This window comes from Psammomys obesus, unplaced genomic scaffold (genome assembly GCF_907164565.1).
Source record: "Psammomys obesus unplaced genomic scaffold, mPsaObe1.curated_primary_1811, whole genome shotgun sequence".
NCBI classification, from domain to species: domain Eukaryota; kingdom Metazoa; phylum Chordata; class Mammalia; order Rodentia; family Muridae; genus Psammomys; species Psammomys obesus.
In genome coordinates, this window is record NW_026587215.1 from 4,172,352 (window position 1) to 4,197,727 (window position 25,376).

At 51.3% G+C, this 25,376-nt stretch overlaps 2 protein-coding genes across 4 annotated transcripts; one reads left to right on the forward strand and one right to left on the reverse strand.

Moving 5' to 3' along the window:
* Window positions 1-1,063: 1,063 nt before the first annotated feature.
* Window positions 1,064-19,446, reverse strand: Cenpm (centromere protein M). 3 transcript variants are annotated; one of them, XM_055603008.1, is made up of 8 exons: window positions 19,192-19,446; window positions 11,351-14,012; window positions 10,873-10,952; window positions 8,133-8,225; window positions 6,378-6,457; window positions 4,626-4,717; window positions 1,583-1,710; window positions 1,064-1,351 (listed from the first exon to the last, which is right to left on the reverse strand). In XM_055603008.1, the coding sequence occupies exons 2-8, from the start codon at window positions 11,405-11,407 to the stop codon at window positions 1,294-1,296; spliced, it is 588 nt and encodes a 195-aa protein (XP_055458983.1). In that variant the 5' UTR covers window positions 11,408-14,012; window positions 19,192-19,446; the 3' UTR covers window positions 1,064-1,293. The 3 variants fall into 3 exon arrangements, with proteins under 3 accessions (XP_055458983.1, XP_055458984.1, XP_055458985.1); XM_055603009.1 differs by lacking the exon at window positions 11,351-14,012; XM_055603010.1 differs by lacking the exons at window positions 4,626-4,717; window positions 19,192-19,446 and having other exon boundaries at window positions 1,064-1,710; window positions 11,351-15,108.
* A 118-nt stretch (window positions 19,447-19,564) lies between these two features.
* Smim45 (small integral membrane protein 45) lies at window positions 19,565-24,445 on the forward strand. The gene is made up of 2 exons (XM_055603011.1): window positions 19,565-19,869; window positions 23,370-24,445. Exon 2 carries the CDS (start codon window positions 23,384-23,386, stop codon window positions 23,588-23,590), a length of 207 nt encoding a protein of 68 aa, XP_055458986.1. The 5' UTR covers window positions 19,565-19,869; window positions 23,370-23,383; the 3' UTR covers window positions 23,591-24,445.
* The last annotated feature ends 931 nt before the right edge of the window (window positions 24,446-25,376 follow it).

Consider the following 25,376-nt stretch of genomic DNA (forward strand, 5'->3'; position numbering starts at 1 on the left):
CAGACACTTCCTTTTACCTCATCCACCTGTGCTGGGCCTGGATGGAATGAATGTCTCAGCAGGGTCCCAAGGCTGGTCCCATGCTTCCGGCCTGTTGTACCAGCAAAGCGCTCAAGTCTAGTCTGAGCTTGAGGTTTATGGCTCACAGGACCTCTTCTTTCTCGGGCACCAAACGTTCTGTCTCAGGCCCTCCCAGAGGAGATGCCACACCTCTACTGAACCACACAGAACCGGGGGCAAAGCAGGTCTGCCATCTGTTGGCTGGGGCTATGGACACACCTTCAGTGACGTCTGCCTCAGGAACTCTGAAACGGGGACTCAGCAACCCTGCAGGCCTGCTGGGAGGGTGACAGGAGCGGCTGCTGCATGAGCAGAACTCCGTGAAGCGTGAAGTGCTCTGCAAGCGTCAGGTGACATGTGTGGCCCCACAGGAACCTACAAAGCTGAGGTCCCCACTGGGACCCAAGGGGCTGCCTGCAAGTCAGAAAGGTATGTCTAGCTGGGCGTGGTGATGTGAGTCTTTAACCCCAGCCCTCGGGAGGCAGAGGCAGCAGATCTGTGAGTGCCAGACCAGCCTGGTACAGGACAGCCAGGGCTACAGAGAGACACTCAAGAAACAAACAAACAAACACAACAATCCTGCCTCCACCAAAGCACAAATGAACCCAAGAATAAACCCTTGAGAGGTAGCTGACTCTTACTTCATGTGGGGTTGGGGCCTTGGGCTCTTCTGGCATCCAGAGGCTAGGCCGTCCTAAAGCTGAAATGCAGGCCCAGTGTGGAGAGCTCAGGACTCAGATCTCTCAACAAACCCCCAGCTCAGCACCCCAGGCTGCTGTGTGCTAAGCCACCTCTCCCGCAGCACTGGGAACTTCGGCCAGAATGACGGGACTGCCCCAGGCCAAGCTGGACGGCCCTTCCGCCTGGCTAGCGTCATTCCTGAGGTGAGACTAGTTTTGAAAACCAGCTCAGTCTGGTTTTCTGTGACTGCATCCATCCTGCTGTGTGAGGCATGACACCATGTGTGATCTATCAGACAGACAGACAGACAGACAGACAGGTCGCAGGGAGCAACAGAGTCTCAGGCAGCAAGCCATCTGCCATTTTATTCAATCCTCAACAAGAAGAAGCAGGGGAACTCACACCAGCGGAACAGGCTCCAGGGAGCAGCAGCCAGGCTGTCAGAGAAGCAGGGCCAGCATCCGCTGGGCTCCTGGAAGCCACCGCCTGCCCCCTTAATTGTCCTGAGTCAGTCTCCTCATGTACAGAGTCAGTGGTGGGGGAGACAGATTTTCAGGGCTTTTGCTTAGCTGCGGCTCTTTGTTCTACAGGAATCTCAGGTGGATGTGCGCTGTTAGACAGGTGGAGAACGGGCCTCTGTGGGTGATCCGGGGAGCAGGAGGCTGGTGGGGTTTCAACTGCTGGGCTCCCTCCCCGCTCCTGCCCAGCACGGCCTGGTGGAGCCGATCTTGGCCCCGCAGTGAGCAGGCTGCCTCCGGGCCTGTCAGCCCCTGACTGGTCTTCACCCACACTGGCTGCTTATGGAGCTGGCATGAAACGTGGGGAGGGCGGCAGCACTCACGGCTCCTTGGACGGGGGGCTCCTCAGCAAGGACATCAGGTTCAGCGCTGAGACGCCTGGCACGTGGCCCGCGCAGATCTGCAGCAAGCGCACCAGGCGCTGTGCCATGGTGGCTCGAAAGCTTTCCACCTTCAGGGAAGAGCAAAGAACAGCGGTGAGGGGGTGGCTGGCCCTGCGGCCATGCCCAGTGCAGAGGCCCAGGCATGGCTGGCAGCTGAGATGCAGGGGTACCTGATGGCCACCCCACATCTGCCACACCTCACTGGGGAGCTTCCTACCTTGTTCCTTAAACCCAGATCCGCAGAGACTGTGAACCCCGATCAAGCGGAAACGGGGACTCGACAAACAAGACTGGTGAAGGCCAAGAACACTGTCAAGTACAGGGTCATGGAGCTGGGACCTCACCACGGCTGGCTCCCACTGACAGGCACCCCGGGAAGCCACAGGGACAGAAGGGAGGATGGACTGAGAGGCCCTCAACATAGAGGAGCTGTCACCCAGAGTCCCTTTATTGCGATGGGGGCCGCCCAGGGGAGCTGGGGGTTAAGAAGCTGCCCTGGCCCAGGGACCAGTGAGTTCTGGGCAAGTAAGAGAAGCTTACAGACATTTGCTGAAGAACTGACGCTCCAGCAAGTCGCCTCAGGGTACTGTCAGCCCGTCACTGACTCTGCTCCCGCAACCTTGCCTTGTCTCTAGAGGCAGCGCCATCCTACCAGCTGTCACGCCGGAAGCCTCCGTTGTCCCTGACTTGTCTTCCTGTCACCTCACATCTGGCCACCAGCACATTCTGTTGGCTGGCCAGGAAACAGCAAGGACTATGGACCATCCCATGTCCATTCCCCTGGACACCAATGAATCCAGGCCACTCAACCCTTCCAGAAAAATCTCTAAAACTTGTCCTCATTTCTGCCCTCTCCTCTCTCTCCATTTACTCTTACAGCCAGAGCAAAGGCACATGCTTCCTAGGCTCCAAACAGCAGCTCCAGTTTTATTCCAAGTAGAAGCCAGAACCTTTACTGACTCAAGGACCTGACCCCATCCATTACAGACATTTCCTACTGCTCCGTCCCCCCAGCACGCAGCTGGTCCTGCACAGGCCCCCCTGAAGGACCTTCAACACACCTGCAAGCCCTAGACCTCTGTGCGTAACACCTCCTGACGAGGGCTCTGCTGCCCGATAGCGCCCTGCGGTTGCTCAGACCTGAGCGCTTTCCCCACAAAGCCGCATCCTTAGCTCCCACCCGTCATTCTCTTCTATGTCGCAGACAAACAAGCACAAGTGGCCTGTTTATGTTCTCGCCCGAGGTACAGCCAGTATGTGTGTGTGTGTATGTATGTATGTGTATGTATGTATGTATATATATATATATATATATATATATATATATATATATATAGCCAGTATGTATATAATATATATATATATATAGTGTGTGTGTGTGTGTGTATTTTACTATTTTGTTTTGTGTGGGGCCTCTAGCGCCGACATCAGTGCTTGGCACATTGAGGTGTTTTGAACACAAGGTCTGTATCTCCAATCTACTGCTGCTCTAGCCTAGCGCGACAGCTGCTTCCTGCCATCCATGCCCCACACATGCCCCGCCTCAGACCCCATTCTGACCACAGCCACGATTTTGCCCATGCCCTACGGGAAGCCATGCTCTGCCACGCTGCCACCCAAGCTCACTAAATCCTGAGAAGACAGCGTTGGCTCTATCTGTGTTGCCAGGCACCCACAGAGGCCCTGCTGGTGCCAGCGGGTGAATCGCACACCTAGGGCCGTGGTTTTCAATCGTCCTCACGCTTCGACCCCTTAATATGGTTCCTCATGTTATGGTGACCCCCAAACCACACTTCATAACTGTAATTTTGCTACTGTTATAAATTGTGATGTAAAAAGCTGATATGCGGAAAACACAGGGTGAGAACCACTGTCCAGAGTGCTTCCCAGTCTGTAAGAGAGAATTAGCAACTGTTGTCACACAAAGGCCTCCAAATATGCTGAGGTTCCAACAAGACAAAGAATATGCTCTGAAAGGACAACTCAGGCACATCGAGGCCTGTGTTCCAGGCCCCAGGCCGGGATTTGTAGCCCTGCTGCCAGCTGGAAATGGAGTGTCTGTCGGCCCTGCTTTCCTCTACAGTCGGTCGCAGGACTTTCCTTCCCTTTTTTCTTTTTCAAAATAAGGTTTCTCTGTATAACAGAGCTCTGGCTGTCCTGGACTCACTTTGTAGACCAGGCTGGCCTCTAACTGAGTTGGTGTGTGCTACCACCCCTGGCCCCCGGCATGCCTTTAATCCCAGCACTTGGGAGGCAGAGGTAGGCAGACCTCTGAGTCGGAGGCCAGCCAGCTAGGGCTGCAGAAAGAGACCCTGTCTTAAAAAAACAAAACCCAAAAACATCCATTTAGTGTGTGTGTGTACACCCATGCGCAAAGGTCAGAGGACAACTTGCAAGGTGTCCATCCTCTCCTTCCTCCTTGTGGGTCCCAGGGACAGAGAACATGCTGCTAGCCAAGTGCCTTTGCCTGTGAGCCAAGGCTCTGCCCTAGTCCAGACCGCAAGCGCCACAGAAACTAAAAAATTGGTGTGGCCTGTCACCTCGTGGCCACACATGGAACTGCAACAGCACTGTCACCAAGGCTGGGAGGCACTACGGGCACCAGCACCCAAGTCGTGAAGCAAAGATCTTAAAACTACCCGTATGTAAGGTGACTGGCTCAACACATGGTCAGCGGCCACAATGTGGAAACAGCCGCACACCAGGTGCCTGGCCCTAACTTACTGGTTGTGTCACTGAGCAGGTGACTCTTTCTGGATTGTTTTTTCAGAGGTCTGTTAGGAAAGCCTGGCAGAGACTCTTCATGTGCCGGGCGGTGGGGGGAGCAGGGGGCGGTGGCACAAGCCTCCCTCCACACCAGGGGCCATCTCAACTGGATACTTGGGGACCATTCAGTAAGCATTCCCGACATGCTTCACCGGTGGCCACTGCCCTTTCCCCCGTACTGAACTATAACCCTGGCCACAATGACCAGGACTCTCACCTCTAAGTCACAGAAGAGCAGGGGGCTCTGGTAGGTGTGGGCCAGCTTCACAACTGTGTTCCGGTGAATGCTGCAGTGGCTCTCCCGTCCAGCTGCAAAGAAGCCAGGCACACTTCAGGCCACAGACCCGCCTGCCGCCGCCTCTCAAGCGCTGGGACTAAAGGCATGCGCCACCGTGCCTGGCCCCTCTTTTCTGAGTAGTCAAGACCCTCATATTAGACTACAAGGCTGAGAGGCCTTAGTGTATAGATAATCGAGTCTCCTCACTTTTGAAATGAGGATGAGAGTATCCACTCCGCTGAGCTGCTCAGTCAGTGAACGGATACTGAGGAGTCTGTATACTGAGACATTCACCTGTTTACCAGTACCGAGAACCATCGCCACCATCACCACCACCATCACAGTTATCAGCGCCAGGCTGTGCCCTCAAGGACCTCAGTGTGGCAGGGAACGCGGGCATCAGACACATTGCTGACCCTGAGTGGAGTGTTAGGGTATTCCCGCAGGAGGTGGAAATGAAGTGTCACAGTAATCACTCAGAGGACAGCCCTGACACCAGGCATGGTGGCACACAGGGTTTGAGGATAACCCGAGCTACATGTTAAGTCCCTGTCTCAAAAGGCAAAGAAACAAAATGAAACAGAGCAAAAACCCCAAACAAGAGGCTGATGGCTCAGTATGAGGACTATGCTGGCATGAAGCTCGGCTCTCCCCGTTTAGCTTTCAGGCCCTGAGCAAGCCCCTTCACCTTATGCCCAGTCTCCTCAGCTGTACGTTTGAGGCAGGGCCCACCTCAAAGATCACCGTAATAAAAAACCCGGGTTTGGTGCACAGTGAGAGCCGAGCCTCAGCAGGACCGTTCTCAGAGACCTGCAAATAGTGAGAGGAAAAGTTGTAGAGTGGAGGCCAACTAAAAAATACTTGAGACAGGATCCCACCAGATTCTCAAGCTGGCCTCGGACTTTCAGCAGTCCACCTGCATGCCGTCCTCAAACCCCAGATCCCCCTCCTGCCTTGGCGTCCAGTGTGTTGAGATTAGCAGTGGGTGCCGCTTCTAGGTTTACTCAGCTCCTTTAGAGGATTTGAATTCCAGTCTGAAAGCCACAGGGAGTCAGTAAGGAACTCGGCGGAAGAGCAGAATTAGCCTCTTGGATCAGTTAGCGTCAGCACTGCCTGGGGTGGTGGTGAACGCCTTTAGCCTCTAACCCCAGCACTCGGGAGGCAGAGCTAGGTGGCCTCTCTGAGGCTGAGGCCAGCCTGATCCAGCACTTTCGGGGCTACGTACAAAGATCCTATTTCAAAACAAAAACTTTTTTCCCCCTTTTTCGAGACAGGGTTTCTTTGTGTAGCCCTGGCTGTCCTGGAACTCACCTTGTAGAACAGGCTGGACTTGAACTCAGAGATCTACCTGCTCCTGCCTCCCAAGCGCTGGGATTAAAGGTGAGCGCCACCACTGCCTGGCTTCAAAAGTACATTCTTAAATGAGGTGGCTCAGCAGTTAATAGCAGTTACTGCTCTTCCAGAGGACCTGGGTTCGATTCCCGGCCCCCATGGGGACTTACAGCCACCTGCAACTGTCTATAACTCCAGGATCTCATGCCTTCTTCCAATTTCCTCAAGCAAAAGAACCATTGACAAAAAAAAAAAGAAAAGCCAGGAAAGGAGCAGCTCTGTGCAGGCCGCCTTAGCAAGGAGCTCTAACTGCTATTGCTCTGGCTGGAATAAGGTGTAGCAGGAAGAGGCCACACTTACCCCCTGTGACGAGGAAGCACACTTTCCCCAGGAAGAATCTGCTGTCCACATGGTTCAGAGACTCCTCCACCTTCTGGAGGCTGGGAGAGACAGCCCAAGCAAGAAAAACAACCATGAGACAGAAAGACACACATTCTTAATCCCAGAACTCAGGACGCAGGGGCAGGCAATCTCTAAGTTTGAAGCCTTCCTGGTCTACGCATCGAGTTCCAGGACATTAAAGGCTACTTAGGGTCCCTGTCTCTGACAACACTCCCAACCCATCTTGATTCTTGTTCTTTTCTGTGTTTGTTCTTTAGGGTCTCACTATGTAACTCAAGCTGGCCTTGATCTCCTGCTCCCCCTGCCTCAGCATTCTGAGTGCTGAGATTATGACACACAGCACAGCGCTGAGCTAAATTCTGGGTGATTTTTTTTGTTGTTGTGGGCATTTATTTATTGCGTGTACACACATTTGTGGAAGGTGCCATGAAGTACTTGGTGGGTCAGAGAACCATACTGAGTCCTGGAGTTGAACTCAGGCCATTAGGCTAAGCCATCTTGCAGCCCATAGTCTCTCTCCTGAGTCAAGATCTCATATAGCTCAGGGTAGCCTTGAGATGACCTTGAACTTCTGACCGTTTTGTCTCTATACCTTAAATGCTGTGATTTTTTTTTCTAAAGATTTATTTATGTATACAATGTTCTGCCTGTATGTACACCTGCAAGCCAGAAGGGGGCACCAGATCTCATTATAGATGGTTATGGGCCGCCTTGTGGTTGTTCAGAATTGAACCCAGGACCTCTGGAAGAGCAACCAGTGCCCTTAACCTCTGAGCCATCTCTTCCACCCCAAAATGCTGGGATTTTTTTATTTAATTAAATGCTGCCCTGTTTTATTTTATTTCTTAAAGGTTTTATTATTATTACTATTATTTTAAACTATGTGTAGGGAGGTACTTGCATAAATTTAGGGAGTGCTCATGTCTGTGGAGGCCAGAGGCACTGGATCTCCTGGAGCTTGAGTTATAGAAGGCTGTGAACTTCTTGTGGGTGCTGGGAACTAAACTTTCACTCACACACACACACACACACACACACACACACACAAACACCCCTTCTCTTAGCACCTCCCTTAGCTGCCAATTCTCCAGAAAAAATGGTTGCTAACAGTTTGGGGTGTAATTCTTCTAGGGCTTTTCTTTCATGTACAAATACGGCAGTGTGTTTAAAAGAGTAGTATTTTTCCAAAATATCGACCTACGTACCGTCCAACTCCTGACTGCTGCAGTTTTTATAGGGTTCAGTGTACCTAAGAGGTTGTGTGCTGAAATTTAAACCCCAGTGTGAAATCTGCAGCAGGGCACTCACCGACAGGGCACAAGAGCCCGTGTTCTATCACTAGTGCTACAAATAAAATAAATACAACGAGGGCAGGAATTTGGGCAGGAGGAATGGCTCAAAGGTCAAGAGCACTGACTGTTCGTCCAGAGAACCTGATCTGGCATCCCAGAACCCACAGGCAGCTCACAACTGTCCGTAACTGTAGTCACAGGGTATGATGCTCTCTTTTGGCCCCTCAGGCACGCGTGTGGTACACAGGCATATGTGGACTAGGGGCCCCCAAGGGCAGGGGTGTGTTCTTCTCTGTCGACTGGTAGACATAGCACATTCCAGGGAATATTAACATGCAACCGTCACCCCCCAGAGCTGCCTCCTGATGGCAAGCTTACTGTTTAGCACACGCCCGAGCTAGAGTCCTATCCCGGCTCTCACCTGTATTTGCTGTGAAGGTTGATCACAAACACAATCAGGTCAATTCGGGGCCGGCTCACATCGGAGGACAAAGGGAGGGAGTTGGTCAGATGGCTGAAAAGCAAGAAATTGCAGGACTAAAGACATGCATACCCACCTCACTGATGGCCCACACACTGTCCTTTACAGGGAAAGGAGCTGCCTCTCCAGGAGCCAGTTCCACCCAAAGCTCTCTGGCCTGATTCCCTCTGCCAGAAGGGGCTGTAAGTAATCAGTGTGACAAGAGGACTCAGACACCCTGCTCACTGGGAGGGAGACCAGGATTGGGGAGGGGTGCTGGATGGAGGTGGCAGGGGGTTAAGACTGAATCCACTGGGTATGAGGCAGATATGGGCTCGACCCAGGTTGGTCAGCTGCCAGCTATGTGACCTCACCTGAGGCCTTCTAATTTGGCTTGATCGCTAGTTGCCAAACACGCACCTGCAGGCTTTTCTTGACTTCTGCCCACCCTTTAATTCACCTGAAGTAACTGTCGTCTAGGATGCTTACTGCCTCCATTTGCTAACCTAGGCAGAGTCCTGGAAGATTCTAGTCTCCATACAATCTAATCAAGGCCGATTCAGTCTGGCTTCTCTCAGTTTCTCACTGAATTGCTTTGCTTGGCCTCAAACTAACTGTTCTAGTCTTCTGGCTCCTTCTGTCTTTGTCTAGCTTGTTCTCCCTTCAACCTGTCTCTGTAAAACTCTCCTGGTAAAACTGCCTCTGGATTCCACAAACAGAACTGCCGCAACTCAACCCCACTGCACTGCCTCTCGACTCAACTGCCTGAACAGCACTGACTACAACTCAGAGATCTGCATGCCTCTGTCTCCTGAAATTAAAGACATGTACCACCATGCCTGGACCTAAATTTTTCTTTACCTGAAACTTATTCTATACCAGGCTGGCCTTGAACTCAAGACATCTGCTTGCCTTGGTCTCCTGAGATTAAAGGTGTGTCTGTATTCCAACAGATCACAGACCTATTAGGTCTTTGAATGTGATCTCTTGCCAGAGCTGCCATGTTCTGAATTAAAATTTCTCTACATTCTTGTTTTCTTTCTTTCTTCTTTCCTTCCTTTTTTTTTTTTTTTTTTTTTTTTTGTAAGCCAGGTTGGCCCTGAACTTAGATCCTCCTGTCTCTGCCTCCCAAGTGCTGGGATTAAAAGCCTGTACTACCATGCCTGGCCTTTTTTAGATTATAATTTAAGGACTATGAAAAGTATAAAATTTATTTTTCAGACATGGTCTTATGTAGCCCAGGTGTGGTCTCTACCTTTCTTAGTTGAAGTAATCTTTGAACCCCTGATCTTTTTGCCTCTGCCTCCACATGCTGAGATTACAGGCTTGTACCACCACGACTAGCTAAAATTGCAAGACGTACACATGTCCCTCTTCTAGCTTCTTTGGTAGGTGCATTTTCAAGCACACTGTTCAGAGGGAAATACATTTTTAAAATTCTACTTCTGAGTTATGAGATTAAACCGGTTCTTAGTCTGTTTCATATTTTCAAGCCTGAAAGCCAGGTGAGTTTAGAAAAAAGTAAGGAAAATATATACTAACTTCTGTTCCTCCAAGTTTGGGGGGCACTAAAGAATTCTCAGAATTTTGTTGCAGGTATGCCATCCCCAGAACCTTCTACAGGCAGTGAAGATTTCAGATTTGTGCTGTTTTCTAAATCCTTTCACTGGACTAGTTCACCTTCGTGTCACCATGCTTTCCTTGGAAATCCCGGCCTTACGCTTTGCTAGCCTGAGATATTTTTACATTTCTTGGATCGTGAAGTAACTAATTAACAGGCATTAACTGAGCATCTACTCTGTGCTGGCTTCTGTTTAAGGCCCTGGGGTTCAGCAGTGAACAAGGGTCAAAGTCTCTGTCCTCAGAGGCTGATGTGTGTGTTATGAGGTGGGGGGAGGGGAGAACCTGAAAGGGGCAAACAGGTAGGCAGGTGACTTCTAATGTTTTGGTTTGTTGAGACAGGGCCTTAAGTAGCCCAGGCGGGACTGGGTACGTAATAATACGGGAGCCTCCATCTGGCCTCACCCTACAGATGCTGCGATTACAAGTGTGTCTCCTTGTTCTGGGTTCTAAATGGTGCTTATTTTCTACTTCCCAGGGGTTTTGGTCGCCCTGCATTATGGTTAGTTTGACTCAATCTAGAGTCGCCGGAGGCATCTAGAGGCTCAATGAGGCATTTTCTACATTAGGTTTGCCCGTGGGCATGCCTTGTGAGGGATTTCTTTGTAATTTCTTAATTGGGCTGAGGGAGGGGATTCTGGGTTGTGTAAGAGCAGAGAAAGCCAGCAGCGGGCGAACGTTTGCCCATTGCTCCCTCTTGACTGTGGATATAATGTTGACTTAACTGCTTCCAGTTACGTCTTCAGCAAAGATCTCGGCTGTACCCCGGCCTTGCGACCCAGGTTATGTCCTTTCGTCCTTAAGTTATCACAACTCACAGGAAACGAAACCAGGACACATGCCTCCTCCCTTCGTTCTTAGATGCTGACGACCAAACCCAGAGCCTCAGTGAGTTAAATCCGCAAGCCCTAAGTGGGTTTTTGGCGTCAGTAGGAGTTGTGACCATTTGCAGAGACCTATAGAGGAGGCACCTCCGCAAGGGTGGGCGGGACCACGGAGGACTGACGGCAACCGGGAGGGGTTGGGCCCTCTCCCGCAGGCTCCCTTCCCTCTCCCTCAAGCTGCAACCTCGGCAACTTACACCCTCAGGTCCGACGCACAGTCGTTTTTGAGCATCGATTCCGCCAGCTGCTGCAGAAGCGCATCCTCCGTGCCCACCAGCTGCGAAGGGAGAACCGGGGAGATGGAGGCCCGAGCAGGGAGGCTCCTCCGGAGAGCCCCGCCCTTGGGATCCCTCCTGGGGGGACACACTCAGCCAGAAGCGGCTTGGAGGGCGCCATTTCCCGAAAAGGGGACGCCCCGCAACCCCGCAAGGAACCATCCTCCCAGGGAACGGCCGGCTTCTCCCTCAGAACGCGGGAAAGCCCAGTTCAATCTGGAACGCCCACTCAGGGGAGACGTCGAGTCAGCCGCACGCCTATTGGTGGAGGCGTCCGTCGCTCTCGCGGGCCGCCGCTCCGATTGGTCCAGAGCAGCGCGCCCGCCCACCCCACCGCGGTGGAGGAAGCGCACCGGCCTAGGCTGCGGGAAGCCGGCTCCGGGGCTCTGCCCGCACCTACCAAGATGGTAGCCCCGTTCAGGTCGGGCAGCTTGTCCATCGGCCTCAGCACCGACATCTCAGCGGCAGAAGAACAACCCGACTCCGCGGCAGCCGGGCCACCCCGCTCAGAGCGCGGATCTTTCAAACCACCGCGAGCCCCGCCTCCAGGGGGCGGGGCGGGGCACGCATGTCAGGGCGGGACCTTCTGACCGGCCGCTCTTAAAGGACCCTCCGCCTCTCTGCCTTCCCTCCCGCAAGAGATTTTTAATTATGTGCTTGTTTGTGCTCATGTGAGTATGGGTGGCTTCGGAGTCTCTCGAACTAGATTTACAGGCAATTCTGGGGCCACATGACCTGGAAGGGACTTATGTACTCTTAGCTGCTGAGCCATCTCTCCAGAGACCCTAGCGTCCTATTTTTTTTTTTAAAATGTGTATTATATTTTTAGAGATTTTCAATTTATTTTTTTTTCTTTTACGGGTAAGGGTGTTTTGCCCACGTATGTATCTGTGCACTAAGTGCATGGTGCCCTTGAAGAGGGAGTCAGATACCTGGGAACAAGTCATGGAGTGCTGTGAGCGGCCCTGTGGATGCTCTGAGTCCAGCCTGGGCCCTCTGTAAGGGCAGCCAGTGCTCTTAAAGGTTGGGTGTCTCTCCAGTTAAGTACAGCCTGAGTTTCCTCACCTGCCTGTTCCTGAGGGTGTGACCTTTTCCTGCCTTCGTCTTGGTCCGACTCTCCTTCTTCAACTACCAGGACTACAGGCCTGCAAGTTCCAAATGTATGATTTTCCTTCAGGTTCCCAAACGTTAACTTCTGTCCCTAGTCTATGTCTGTCTCGGCAGCTCTCCACCCAGCTGGCAGCCATGCAGGGATCAGTTGCTGAAAATGACTTCCAGCCCTGGACTTGCTGAAAGCTGACGTGATCCACCCCAGCTGATGAGATTGCCTCCTGTCTCTTCAGCGGGGTGCCTGAATCCCCTCCTGCTCTTTGACTAGCATTTCAGCCTTCCTAGGCCCTGACACCCATGTCCTGATTTCAGCAGGAAGTAGTTAAGGAGACCACATCACCCCTTATCCTCTACAAAAGGAATGTTAGGTCAAAAGAGAACTCCCTGGCATAGGGGACAAAATGGCTTCCAATAGTGCCTTCGGCAGGGACCCGTTCAAACCAGACAGACTCAAATCTATCATCAGGTAGACTCATTAGCTGAAATGGCCCCACAATATGGTAGGGCATTCGATCTGCTTTAAGCAGGACAAGGAGGTTATTGTGTGGCTTTGAGAATAATTCTTGGCTCTATGCAAACCACTTGAAAACCATTAGAAAAAAATCAGCAAGGATTATAGCTAACAGTGGAGAAGGGTGGCCTTTGCCTCTTCCTCAAGGAGGAAAGCTGCTTCTGTGTCAACCAGTTGGGTACAGTAAAGGACAAAATCCCACAGCTCCAGAAAGATCTCCAAAATGCAAGGAACAGTTCCATGCCTCTGGCCATTATCTATCTATCTATCTATCTATCTATCTATCTATCTATCTATCTATCTTATTTATTTATTTAGATATGTGTGTTTGTGTATTTGTGTGCTCAAGCACAGACTCAGCTGTAGTGGGATTCTAGAATTACTGTGTCTGGGGTAAACACTAGAATGAAGTAGTTGTTTTTCATTGTATCTAGGGTACATATCAGAAGGAATAGTTGTTTTCTAGAAGAACTTAGACCTTGAAGAAATCTTGATGGAAAACAGTGATGGTTTTCTATGATTTGTAGAACTGTTTTTCTGAAGGAGCTTTACAGCTTTTGCCTGACTTTGGCCATGAGACAACCCTGGCACACCTGGATTGTCTTGCACTATTGGGTACTGCCAATGGTGCCCAGTTAGGACTAAGGTTTCGGGGTCTGATGTTCTCCTTCACAAAACATACAGATTAGATCAGGGGCTTTGGTATGAGGAACTTGTTTTGCTGAGAAAACAACTTTTGTGTAACAATCAATAAATACGCTGTTGTTCGGCTATTGGAGATTCGATCCACGGAGGCTGGCTCTCCCTGCTGCCAGCGACATCCTGCAGGGTCGCTCTTTCCCCAAGGAACCTGTGAGACCAGGACACCGACACTCAGGGAGACAATGACTGTCTTCCTTTGCTGCCCTCTGTCTCGCTCCTTTAAGACAAGGTCTCTCACTGAGCTGAAAGTGTATGTTTCCTCATTCCTGGGATTACAGACACAGGCAGAGACTTTTCCATGGATGCTGAGGATTGGAACACAGGTCCTCAAGCTTTCACAGCAAGTGATCTTACCTACTAAGCCATTTCCCCAGCCCTGCCCTCCTTTCTAAAGGGATAGATATTTCAGCTCTGGCACCAGACACACGGGGTGCTAGACAGGGCTTTTGGTGAACTGCCTCAGTCAGGTACCCCTGCCCCAGAGTTAGCTCCATCCTTCAGACTGTTCAGAATAAACACTTGAGATGACTTTTTATTTTTATTTATTTGTTGTTTTTGTTGTTGTTTGAGACAGGGTTCCTCTGGTAGCCCTGGCTGTCCCGGACTTGCTCTGTAAACCAGGCTGGCCTTGAACTCACAGAGATCCGCCCGCCTCTGCCTCCTGAGTGCTGGGATCACAGGTGTTCATCCCCACGCCCAGCTTCTGTGGTCGTTCTTGACTCTTCCATAGGATCCACATCTAGTGGGTGAGCAAACCTGTGTACTCTGCTTTAAGGACACATTCCCCCACTCCAGTTTCAGCTAGGACTGCCACTGTCGTCTGTCACCTGGACTTTCTCACCAAGGTTCCCAGGGCAGCCAGCAATTCTGCACCTAGCATCAGGGTCCTCTTGAGACAGAAACCAGAGCACACAGCTTTCTTGATCAATTCAACCCACAAGGCCCATCTACTCTGCAAAGGCCTGTCATGACCCCCACAACTCCTGACAACCTCCACGATCTTCTGTTCTTCGCCCATCAGCCACTAGGCTGTCCTTGTCCAGGACCTTGGTCCCTCCTGGTCCCTCAGGATGGAATATAACAAATAGTCAGTACTTGTTTCCTAACTTCATTTCTACCTCCAATTTCAATGTATCACCAGGGCTTTCTCCTCTCTGTGGTTTTTGTTTTGTTTTTTAGACAGGGTTTTACTCTGAGACTCCAATTCTGGGCAGTCCTTTCTGCCTCAGCCTTTTCAAGTGCTGGGATGAAAGGCAGGAGCAGCCATGCCCGGTTAGAGGGCATTTATTTTACATTCTGCTCATTTACCTTGCGTGTATAAATGGGCATAGGTGCCTTGGTGTGTGAGTGGTTCTTTCCCTCTACCATGTAGGTCTTGTATGCTGAATTCAGACTATCAAAGTCGGCAAGTTTACCCATGAGGCTATCTCACTGGCCTATTTTTTAAAAAGTGTTTTTATTAGCATATGTTAGTTATATGTAGTAACGGGTTTCATCATGACATTTTTATAAACGTGTGTAGGTACTTTGGTCCCTTCCCACTCCCAGCAACCTCCTTCCTCTTAAGCAGTTCCCAGAGGGACCTTTCTTAATGACCCTACCTAAAATAACACCCCCACCCCCACCCTGCCATCTCTCCCTGCTGCCTAGTTTCCTTTGCTTTTTCTGTTCTGCTTTCTCCACTGTACTTCCACGGACTTCCCAGCATCTGAGAGTCTGTCCTACTTAACAAACTATTACTCTAGCTCATCCCTATTTCCTGGATGCTGCCAGAAGACGAGAGCTTCCAGGAAGAGAAAGGATGGATAGCTTTATTAACTTTATGGAAACAGTATGAGCTGCAGATGTGTCACAGTTGGCCAAGCGCTGGCCTCACCGACAGAATGACAAAAACAGGGTGAGAACACACCCCTATGATCCCAGCACTGGGAAGGTAAAGGCAGGAGGATCAGAAGGTCAAAGTAATTCTTAGTTACACACTGAGTTTAAGACCAGTCTAGGATACATGAGGCCCTTTCTCTAAAATCAAATCAAATTAAATTAAAAGCAGTAGCTAGACTTACTTTACCATGTCTCTTGAACTCTACAATGGGCCCATTTTAGACGTTGTGAAGCTAGTGGGTAACTTTCCTACCTCCAAGATGGGGTTCCTCTGTGTAGCCCTGGCTGTCCTGGAACTCACTCTGTAGACCAGGCTGGCCTCGAGCTCAGAGATTCACCGGCCTCTGCCTTTGCCTCCGAGCACCAGGATCAAAGGTGTGCGCTGCCACCACCCGGCCTAGTGGGTAGCTTTATAATGGCTGGTAAACATGTCTGTTCTTTGCTCTGGAGGTGATGTAACCTTATCCCTTACGGTTCTTTCCAGCACATACGACCCTGAGCAAAGGCCTGGGTCCAGAGCTTTTGGGATCTTGTTTTCTTGGTTTATCCAGCAAGAAACACCCTGGAATGTGCAGGGCATTTGGCAGATTGCTCTTTTTTGCTTGTCTTTTTGAAATATTTACTTATGCGTGTGACTGTGAATATGTATGTAAGTGCATCCCATGCAAGCGGCGCCCAAGCAGGTTAGAAGGCAACAGATCCCTTGGAACGGAAGTTACAAATGGTTGTCTACCTCTGTGTGGGTGCTGAGAATCGAACCCAGATCCTCTGCAAGAGCAGCCTGTGCTCTTAACTGCCGAGCCATCTCTCCAGCCCTCTTTTTTTCTCTTAAAGATATTTTTCTTTTTATTTATTTTTTTATATGTATGAGTGTTTTGCCCGTGTAAGTGCACCTCATGTATGCAGTACCTATGCAGGCCAGAAGAGGGCACCAGACTCCCTTGGAACTGGAGTTATAGATGGTTGCCAGCTGCCGGGGGAAACCAAAGAATTACCAAATTAGGTTTTTGAGGTTTAAAGTTTAAAGCACAAGCCTGAATGAAGGCCAGACAGGTGGAGACATGTCCAGCCACCTTCAGGGAGGAACCAGCCTTACTGCATTCTTTGCCTGCCCACTAGAGATACAGTTGCTAGGAAACCGGCCTGACCAGACCGTTAATGTTTTGGAGGTCTTCCTATAGCCCATCAATTCAAAATGCAACATCCCCTTTGTGTTTCAACCAATAGACGCTTGCCAGGCAGGAATCCCCTTGCTTTTGGCGTGCTGGGAGGGATCAGAATCTTTAAATCACCACCTGCCCTGAGCATGAGGCATCTTTGCTCTCAACCGCTCTGGTGATGAGGGAGGGTATGATCCCAAGCTATAGCTTGTAATAAAAAGATCCTTGTGTTTTTTACAATGGACTCGACTCCTGGTGGTCTTTTGGGGTCTCGCAAATCTGGCACAACACAGCAGGTGCCAGGCTGAGACCCAGTCAATCGACACATGCCAGCCTGGGCCAGGACTAGCCACAGGCAGAGGTGCGCAGATAAACACGCATTAAATGTCCCCAGGGGACCCACACGTAACATACTTCCCTGGGGACATGACTGTTGGCTGAGGTGCCAAAGGAGAGCTGAGGCTTGCCAATGCTGCCAGTGGCACAGATAGATAGTTGTATGTAGGCTCTACAGTGCTGAAGAGTCAGGCCTGGCAGAGAGGCTAGGCCCAGGCCTTAGGGTTTTATTTCATGAGTATCTGCAGTGAGACTTCTAACTAAACTTTTTTTTTTTTTTTTTTTTTTTTTTTTGGTTTTTTGGGACAGGGTTTCTCTGTGTAGCCTTGGCTGCCCTGGAACACACTCTATAGACCAGAATTGTTGGAGTTGATCTGGATGTATTCAAATGTTAATTGCTCACCCTCAAGATCCTTACAGTTCTACCAGCAAATTTTCATGTTTTCAAACCTTGCCTCCCAAATTATCCCTGATTGGCTAATAAAGTTGCTTACAACCTGGACTGGGCAGAAGAAAGGAGGAGGAGGAGGAGGAAGAGGAGGAGGAGAAGGGGGAGAAGGGGGGAGGACAAAGGGGAGGAGGAAGAGGAGCGAAGGTTCTCAGGCTTGTGGGGTTACAGAAAGACCACAAGGAGGGGGAGGCAGAAGAAAGGAGCAGGTCAGCAGCATGGGGTAACCAGGAGCAGGCGGCCAAGAGCAGCTTGCTTTGAGGATTGGCCTGCTGGAGCAGAAGCAGCCCAGTTAGAACATGTGCAAGCATTTATGGGGGTTTTGACTGGGAAGCCAACAAGATGGCATAGAGAGTTAATTTCTGCCCAGCCCCAGTGCATTAAGGCTCATTAAACACCTAAGAGGTTTCTATGTCTTTTGTTTATAAAATAGAAGATTAAGGAATAATTGCCACTATATTAATCATCAGCCATAATTAATATTAATAGACTAATTAATTCAATTTACATATGCCTCCATAATTGTATAAATCAATATTAAATATTAAAAATCATTCTACACAGGCTGGCCTCAAACCCACAGAGATCGGCTGCTTCTGCCTCCTCAGTGCTGGGAGTAAAGGTGTATGCCATCACTGCCCGGCTAACTGGCTTCTATGAGGCTCTGGTGGGGTACCTGTGAAAGATGGGGTGTTGCAGCCCAGAGACCCCTCAACAGAAGCCACCCTGGCTTCACCTCTGTTACACACTGAGGTTCCCAGGAAGCTTTTCTTCTTTTCTTTATTTTGGTTTTTCGAGACAGGGTTTCTCTGTATAACAGAGCCCTAGCTGTCCTGTACTCCATTTGTAGACCAGGCTGGCCTCTGACTCCCAGAGCTCTGCCTGCCTCTGCCTCTGAGTGCTGGGTTTAAGGCGTGTGGTAGCATGCTGACACCCATGAAGCTTTTCTATGACTGAAAGAATCAGCGGCTAACACAATACCCACAGATCATCTACCACTCACTTTACAGATTTTTTTTTTTTTTGAGTCAAAATTGTCATACACGAAGCTACTGTACATGCTGGGCGTGGCTGTTCAAACCTTTAATCCCAAGCACTTGAGAGAGAGAGAGAGAGGCAGGTAGATCAAGGCCAGCGTGGTCTACATAGCTCTGAGTTCCAGGATGAGCAGAGCTACCTAGTGGAGTTCTCAAACACACAACAAAAGGAAGCTGCTCTACAAGCCAGGAGTGGCGAGGCAGAGGCCCTCACTGAGCTTGTGCGAGACTCTGGGTTCCATCCTTAGCACCAAAGGAAGATGGCTCAGCAGGTAAGGGTGCCTGCCACCTCCAACCCTAGTGACCTGAGTTCGATTCCTGGAACCCACGTGCTGGAAGAGAACTGATTCACACAAGTTGCCCTCTGACCTCCACACGCAGACCGCAGCATGGCACACAAATATAATGAAAGCCTAAGGCGCAATTAATGCAATAGCTTTAAAAAGCTCTCGGGGAATAACCGGCGTAACTTTAGCCGAAGGCACACTCTTCCTGGCGTTTAAAAATCCCCGCCCAAACCTCAACTCTCCCCTTCTTAACCCACGTGTGTCAGGAAGGATCCGCTACCCCTGCAGAGGGTACATGGCGTGGGGGCATGTTAGGGGACTGAGGGTCCTACAGCCACCTCACCCAGAGCTGCCTTCTCCCTCTGCCTGTCCTCAGGTTCCTGGGAATAGACTTTGGGAGCTGTGTCCTCAAAGCCTTGCCTGCACCTCTGGGCCCTGGGGGGCTGAGCTATCTTTTTGAGACGACAGTCATTGCTGTTCACGAAATACGCACGGGAAGAGGCACCTTTAGGACTACAGACCCCATCTATAGCCCACAGGGGAGGGAGGTGGAGAATCCAGGTTGAAAGCTTGAGTCTCACACTCCCAACCTTGCCCTTGGCTTTGAACCCAGCAGCTTCACTTCTCTGAGCCTGGAACTGACTCATGGCCAAACAGGCAACACCCACCTGGCAGGAGGGCTGAGTGCTGGATGCTAGCTGTAGGCAGAATGGGGTTGGGGGGGAGGCAGCTGTCAGAGGGGGCCCTGGAAGCAGGCTAGCGTGCTTACCTTGGCAAGGGGTTCACTGAAATGAAGGCCTGAAATCAGTGTCTGACGAAGAGCAAGAGATCCATGGAGTCAGCCCTCAGTTCTTGGTCATCCCTTTATAAGATGTAACCCTCTGCCTGTTAGTGTCCTGTCCCTGTCCACCTGCCAGAGACCCTGGTCTTGTCTTGGGTTTCCTCCTCTCTGCCTAACATCCTTGGGACCCAGTCACCCCCTAGGTGACTCCCAGCCACCTATTCTGCCCTCCCTCCTGTCATCCGCTGTACCACGTATACAGTGGAGGGATCCAGAAAAAGAGAGCTGGTTGCCAGGGCAACAGAGGATAAAGCCCTTGTACTGTCTGGCTGCTGATTGGCCGAGACAGGTCCCACCTCCTGCCATCCTGAATGTTGGGGGGGGGGTGTGCAGAGGGAAGGGTCTTTGATGGTAAGGAGAGGTACCAGGGTACCAAGCCAGGCCAAGACTGCTGCCTCTCTGCGCACTTAGAGGCCTCCAGGCCAGAGAAGCTCCATCTCCCGTGGGAATATTGGCCCATCGTTCTCTGCCACTAGCTCCCACAGCGGCCACAGATGGCAGTGTCTCTGGGGACAGCAGCTGCGACTGAGTCCACTGGCCGACACCGAGCCACTCAGGCTGAGGGAGTGTGCGAGCTCCGTGCAGAGACCGCAGGGCGGGTATGAGGTGAGTCTGCTGACATGCTTGGGGACACTGAGTGTCGCTCGTGGCTTGGGAGGTAGGCAGCGGGGCTCTGTGACCTTTACACTGTCGGAGGCAGGACCTGAGCTGAAACAGGCTTGGCAACACCCATCCCTGTGCCACTGTGCACAGGGAACCCTGGAGCCCATAGAGGGTGAGGACTGGTCTGAGGTAGGTCACAGAGATGGCTGCGAGCGTCTTCCCCTTCACTTATGTCAGTCCCCTGAGGAACTGGGAAAAGGTCTAGGAGTCCTTTGTTGCCCCATCATGCACAGATTTTTGTCTAGAGTATTGGGGAGGCAGGGGACCCCGAGCTCTGCTCCACAGATCTACAGTTATTGCATGTGAAAGAGACACTGCTCTGCCCCAGACTCTCATTCCCACATTTAAGTTGTGTTCTGTTCTGGGGCCCCTTTCTCTCCCTCCCGCTGCAGCGTCACCACCCAGCAATTCTGAGCTCTTTATTTGGCTCTCTAGAAAGGACGATGTGTGAGAGGATGCGGGGCCGTCACTCTGTCCCCACCTCTGCTGCTCCGGTCTTGCCTCAAGGCAGTACTCCCCTTTACTATGTCCCTCCAGAAATAGGGCACCTCTGGCCAACATCCCCTGGTGGGAGGGGGATCCAGATGGACATAGGACAAGAAGGCACCATTCCTGTAACCTTCCCTCCAGGGTTACAGACCACCTGGGAAGAGGGAGTTCAGGAGGAGCTGGAGTTTGGAGGTCAGAATAATGGCCTTCCTCTTCAACCTGCTCTGGAGGGGATCCTGCCCCTCCCCTCTCCCCCCACCAGGAGCCACAGTGGGTCACTTCCCTTCCTCATGCTTGGGAAGGTTTCCCCCTGTCTTAGAGGACTGGAGACTTAAGACTTGCGGGTGGGATCTAACTCCTTTGCAAAGTAGCTTGTCTTCTTCGCTTCTGTTTTAGCCTCGGTCTATGGACAGCGACACCCAGCCAACACACCCTGGCTAAGCTCTGTGGAAATGCTGTCCCTTGCCAGGCATGCAAGGAGGAGGGGGGAGAGAGGGTCCTCAGACCATGCCAGACCTGAGGAAGGTGGAGGGGCGTGGTAAATAGATCCTGCCTCTTTCCATCCTGAAGAAGGTGATCGGCATTTGGACTTTTGAAGTAGAAATGGAAGTTTGCCCAATTAGCAAGGATGCAAGGAGCACCCCAAGGAAAATAAAAGCAGACACAAAGATGGGGATTGCCCGGCGGCAGGTGACTGTCACTCAGTTCCTTGGGAACACACAGCATGGGGCATGAGGTAGGGAGGCTGGCAGAGAGCAGATGGTGGCTGCATTTGTTACTTTTCTGTTGCTGTGACAAAAATACCATGAGCAGGGGAACTTAGAAAGTAAGCTGGGTTTATAGTCTCAGAAGGCTTAGTGTTCATGATGGTGAAGCAAAGGTGTGATGGCAGGAAAAGCTGGGGGCTCACATTTGGATCCACGAGTAGGGGGGAGAGGGAGAGAGAGAGAGAAGTAACTGAGAGTGGTGTGGGCTTTTGAAAACTCAAAGCTCACCCCAACAAGGCCACACCTCCGAATCCTTCCCAGACAGTTCCACCAACTGGAACCTTCCATTTCATGTAAGTGTTCACATGTATGAGCCCATGTGGATCATGCTCATTCAAGCCACCACAGGGACCGAGTCTAAGGAGTCTGGGGTCACATGACTTTTGTGAAGCACTTTGCTTGCTTCGTGGTCCTGCCTTCTCCTTTCGTGGCTCATTCACAGTAGCACTTGCTAAGGTTGGTGGAGTGCTGGTTATGTGTCCGGCTTGGCCTCGGATGGCACCGTGGGAAAGCCACAGTGTGGGGCTGGGGCTGTATTTTAGTAGAATGCCTGCCTGGCTGCAGGAAGCCCTGGAACTGACACCCCAGTAGTGTGTCAACTACTGGGGTCACACCCCTCTAATCCCTGCACTGGGAGGGTAAAGGCAGGAGGATCAGAAGTTCAAGGTTGTTGTCGACTACAGAGTGAACTTGAGACCAGCCTTGACTGTATAAGACCGTGTCCTAAAACCATCCCCCCTACTCCCCTCCCCATTTTTCAAGATAGAGTTTCTCTGTAGCCCTGGATGTCCTGGAACTCACTCTGTAGACCAGGCTGGCCTTGAATTCAGAGATCCATCTGCCTCTGCTGGGATTATAGGCGTGAGCCACCATGCTGAACTAAAACTTTTCTTTTCTTTAAAATTAAGATTTACTTATTTATACAGTGTTCTGTCTGCATGTGTGCCTGAACACCAGAAAAGGGCACCAGATCTTACTACAGATGGTTGTGAGCCACCATGTGGGTGCTGGGAATTGAACTCAGGACCTTTAGGAAGAGCAGCCAGTGCTCTTAACCTCTGAGCCATCTCAGAGCAGCCAGTGCTCTTAACCTCTGAGCCATCTCTCCAGCCCCTTTTTTAAACGGGACTGATAGGATGGAGTTGGAGTTACTTCCTGCCTTGCCTGGCAGCCGGAATCCGATCTCCAGGACCCATACAGACAATCAACTGCTGATAGTTATCCTCCCACCAACACATTCAGGCACAAGCATGTGCACGTGTTCAAATGCACACACGCACACACACACACGAGCACACACATACACGATAAATAAATTGTAATAAAAAATGTTCAAGGTTAATTTACAAGGTATTTAGGAAGTAAGTCCCATTACAATCTTTCTGTAGGTGAGAAAGGTCAAAGCCTGAGAGCCCCTTAGATAGCACCTAAATGGCAGTGCTATATGCTATGTGAAATCTTACATACGTTGACCACTTAGCAGCCACAGAGCCCTGCCACTCAGGAGCTGGTTTTTGTTTGTTGGTTTTTCCGTTAAGAGAAGCCGTGATCGCGCCTAAGTTATATGGGCCTCATAATTACAAAGCTGAGCAGGGTAGACTATTGATAAAAGACCCCCCCCCCCCACACACACACACGGGCATAGCTCACCAGGCTGCACCAGGAGTAGCTCTTGCTATTGAGAAGGTAGGGTTCATCCCAGCTTCAGGGTGCAGGGGAGACCGAAGGCGGCTCCTCCAGGCGCCCTCTTTCAGCGAGTGCTTAGCACAAACCGGCCTCCCTGTCCCCAACACTCCAACCCCGCAAGGGACTGATCATCAGTGAAATCTCACAACCACCTGTGCTGCGGTGGTTGTCCTGGTTCCTCCTTCCATCCGAGGAAGCGGAGGCCCAGGCTTAGGCCACTTGTGCAAGGGTACAGACGTTAGAGAGGGCCAGGAGCCAGCGCAGCTCTTGGCTGCAAATCTTCCTTGAAGGAGGAAGTAGGAGGCTGAGTGTCCTCATGTGAAGGGGACAGCATGGTGCGGGCTGAAGGAAGGGGGAAGACATGAGGTGCTGAGTCACCCTGAGGTCTTGGTCAGGCCCTGTCCCCCGCTCCCCTAGGTAGGAGTCTCCCCAGCTGTAATATGATGCGGGGTTGGTGGTACCAAGGAGCTTTCTTGTGTCCTCATGACTGTGTCTTGGCAGCCAAGGCGGCCGCGATGCCTCACTTCCTGGATTGGTTCGTGCCTGTCTACCTGGTCATCTCCGTCCTCATCCTGGTGGGCTTCGGAGCGTGCATCTACTATTTCGAGCCTGGCCTGCAGGAGGCGCACAAGTGGCGCATGCAGCGCCCCCTAGTGGACCGTGATTTCCGCAAGACGCTGATGGTGCGGGACAACCTGGCTTTCGGAGGCCCCGAAGTCTAAGACGGCCCGGGATCTTGAGACCCTCCCAGCAGAGGACGACTCCTCGATATTCCCACCCATCCCTGTGTAGCCCAGCAGAGGCCCTTGCTGTTCGGGGAGGCCCCTTTCTCTAGAAACCGGGCGCTTGAATATTTATCTTATTTGCTGCTGTGGGCGCAAAATCTCTGCGTCAAGCCCGTTCAAGCCTTTCCTTCCCAGCTCTGGGGACATCCTCCACCGGCCCTCAGTGCCTTCGGGCTGTCCAGGCCCCTGTCCCTCCACCTGGAGTCAGGTCTGACTGGCCCGCTGACTCCTCAGAATCCCCAGCTGCTTTCTGCTCCCATCGCTGCCTCGAAGCTCACCCGGGAACAGGATTTCATTCGGAAGGATGCCCGCTTGGTCCAGATCAGCCCCGCCCACCTCCGTGGGCTCAGACTTAGAATGAGTGACTGTGCTCGGTGGGTGGGTGCAGGAGGGTAAGACTTTGGGAAGTGTGTGTGTGTGTGTGTGTGTGTGTGTGTGTGTACAGGCAGCAAGTGGGAAGCTATGTGTGTATCTGAGAGAATGGGGGCAGAGCAGGCGGTGGTGGGAATGGGCCAGGTGGGGCAGTGTGAGAATTGTTCACAGCAGGTTCCGTTCCTTCTGCTGGACTCTTCCACCCCATCCCCGTCCACCACCCCGAGGCTGAGGTGGCCCCTCCGGGAGCCCAGGCTGCTTTTCCAGGGCTGAGCCTAGCCCTGCCCGCCCACCCCGAACGTTCCTCCTGTGCCGCTGGGGCTTCATTTACTTTGCTTACGAACCGGCAGCCTTCCTTCCTCACTCTCCTGTGATGAGGCTTCCATCTGCCTTTACTCATCATTAATAAAGGCTTTACCACTGCTCTCTGTGCAGGATTGTTCTTTCTCAAGGTAGGATTGTGTCCATTTGGGCTCCTTGTGAAAATTACAACAGCTTAGCGGTTCCCCGAGTCGGAGATGGTAACACCAAATCTCAGCAAAGGTGAACAGAGATTCTCAACTATCAAGACTGTGGGCCAGACCATTGTTGGCCAGGGGCGGGGCGGGGCGGCGTCCTGTGACAGGCTGGCCTCAGGCTGTGTAAGCACAAGGATTGGAGTTTGGGTCCTCAGCACCCACATAAAATCCGGGTGCAGTGGCATGCATCTGTAACCCTAGAGCTGGACGGAGGGGCTTGGGGGGGGGAACAAGAGAATTCTGGGGCTTCCTGGCCAGCCAACATAACTGAAATGCTGAGCTCTAGATTCACTAAAAGGTCCTGCCTCCAAAACAGTAAGATGGAGAGTGAAGGGGGAGACACCTGATGTTGACCTATGGCCTCCGCTTGTATGGGTGTGTACATCTGTACCTGTGTGTGTGTCTGGAGTAAGGACATCAGGATGGCATTAGAACATTCTCTCTCTATTCCTGAACCTTTTTTTTTTTTTTTTTTTAAATTTTGCATAGGTTTCATAGCTCTATGTGGCTGCCAGTTGCTCTTCCCAGATCCCAGTTCCAGGCTTCCACAGCCTTCGGCACCTTGATGTCTTTTTAAGAAAAAAAAAATTATTTAACTTTCATTATATGTGTAGATGTGTTTTGCCTGCAAGCATTTAATGAATGCACATCACATGTGGTGCAGAGCCTGCAGAGGCCAGGAGACAGTGCTGGATCCCCTGGAGCTGGAGTTAGCTACAGAGGTTGTAAACCAAGTGGGTCCTAGGAATCAAACCCATGTCTTCTGCAAGAGCAGTAAGTGCCCTTAACCGCTGAACCGCTGAGCCATCTCTCCAGCCCCAGCACTTTGATTT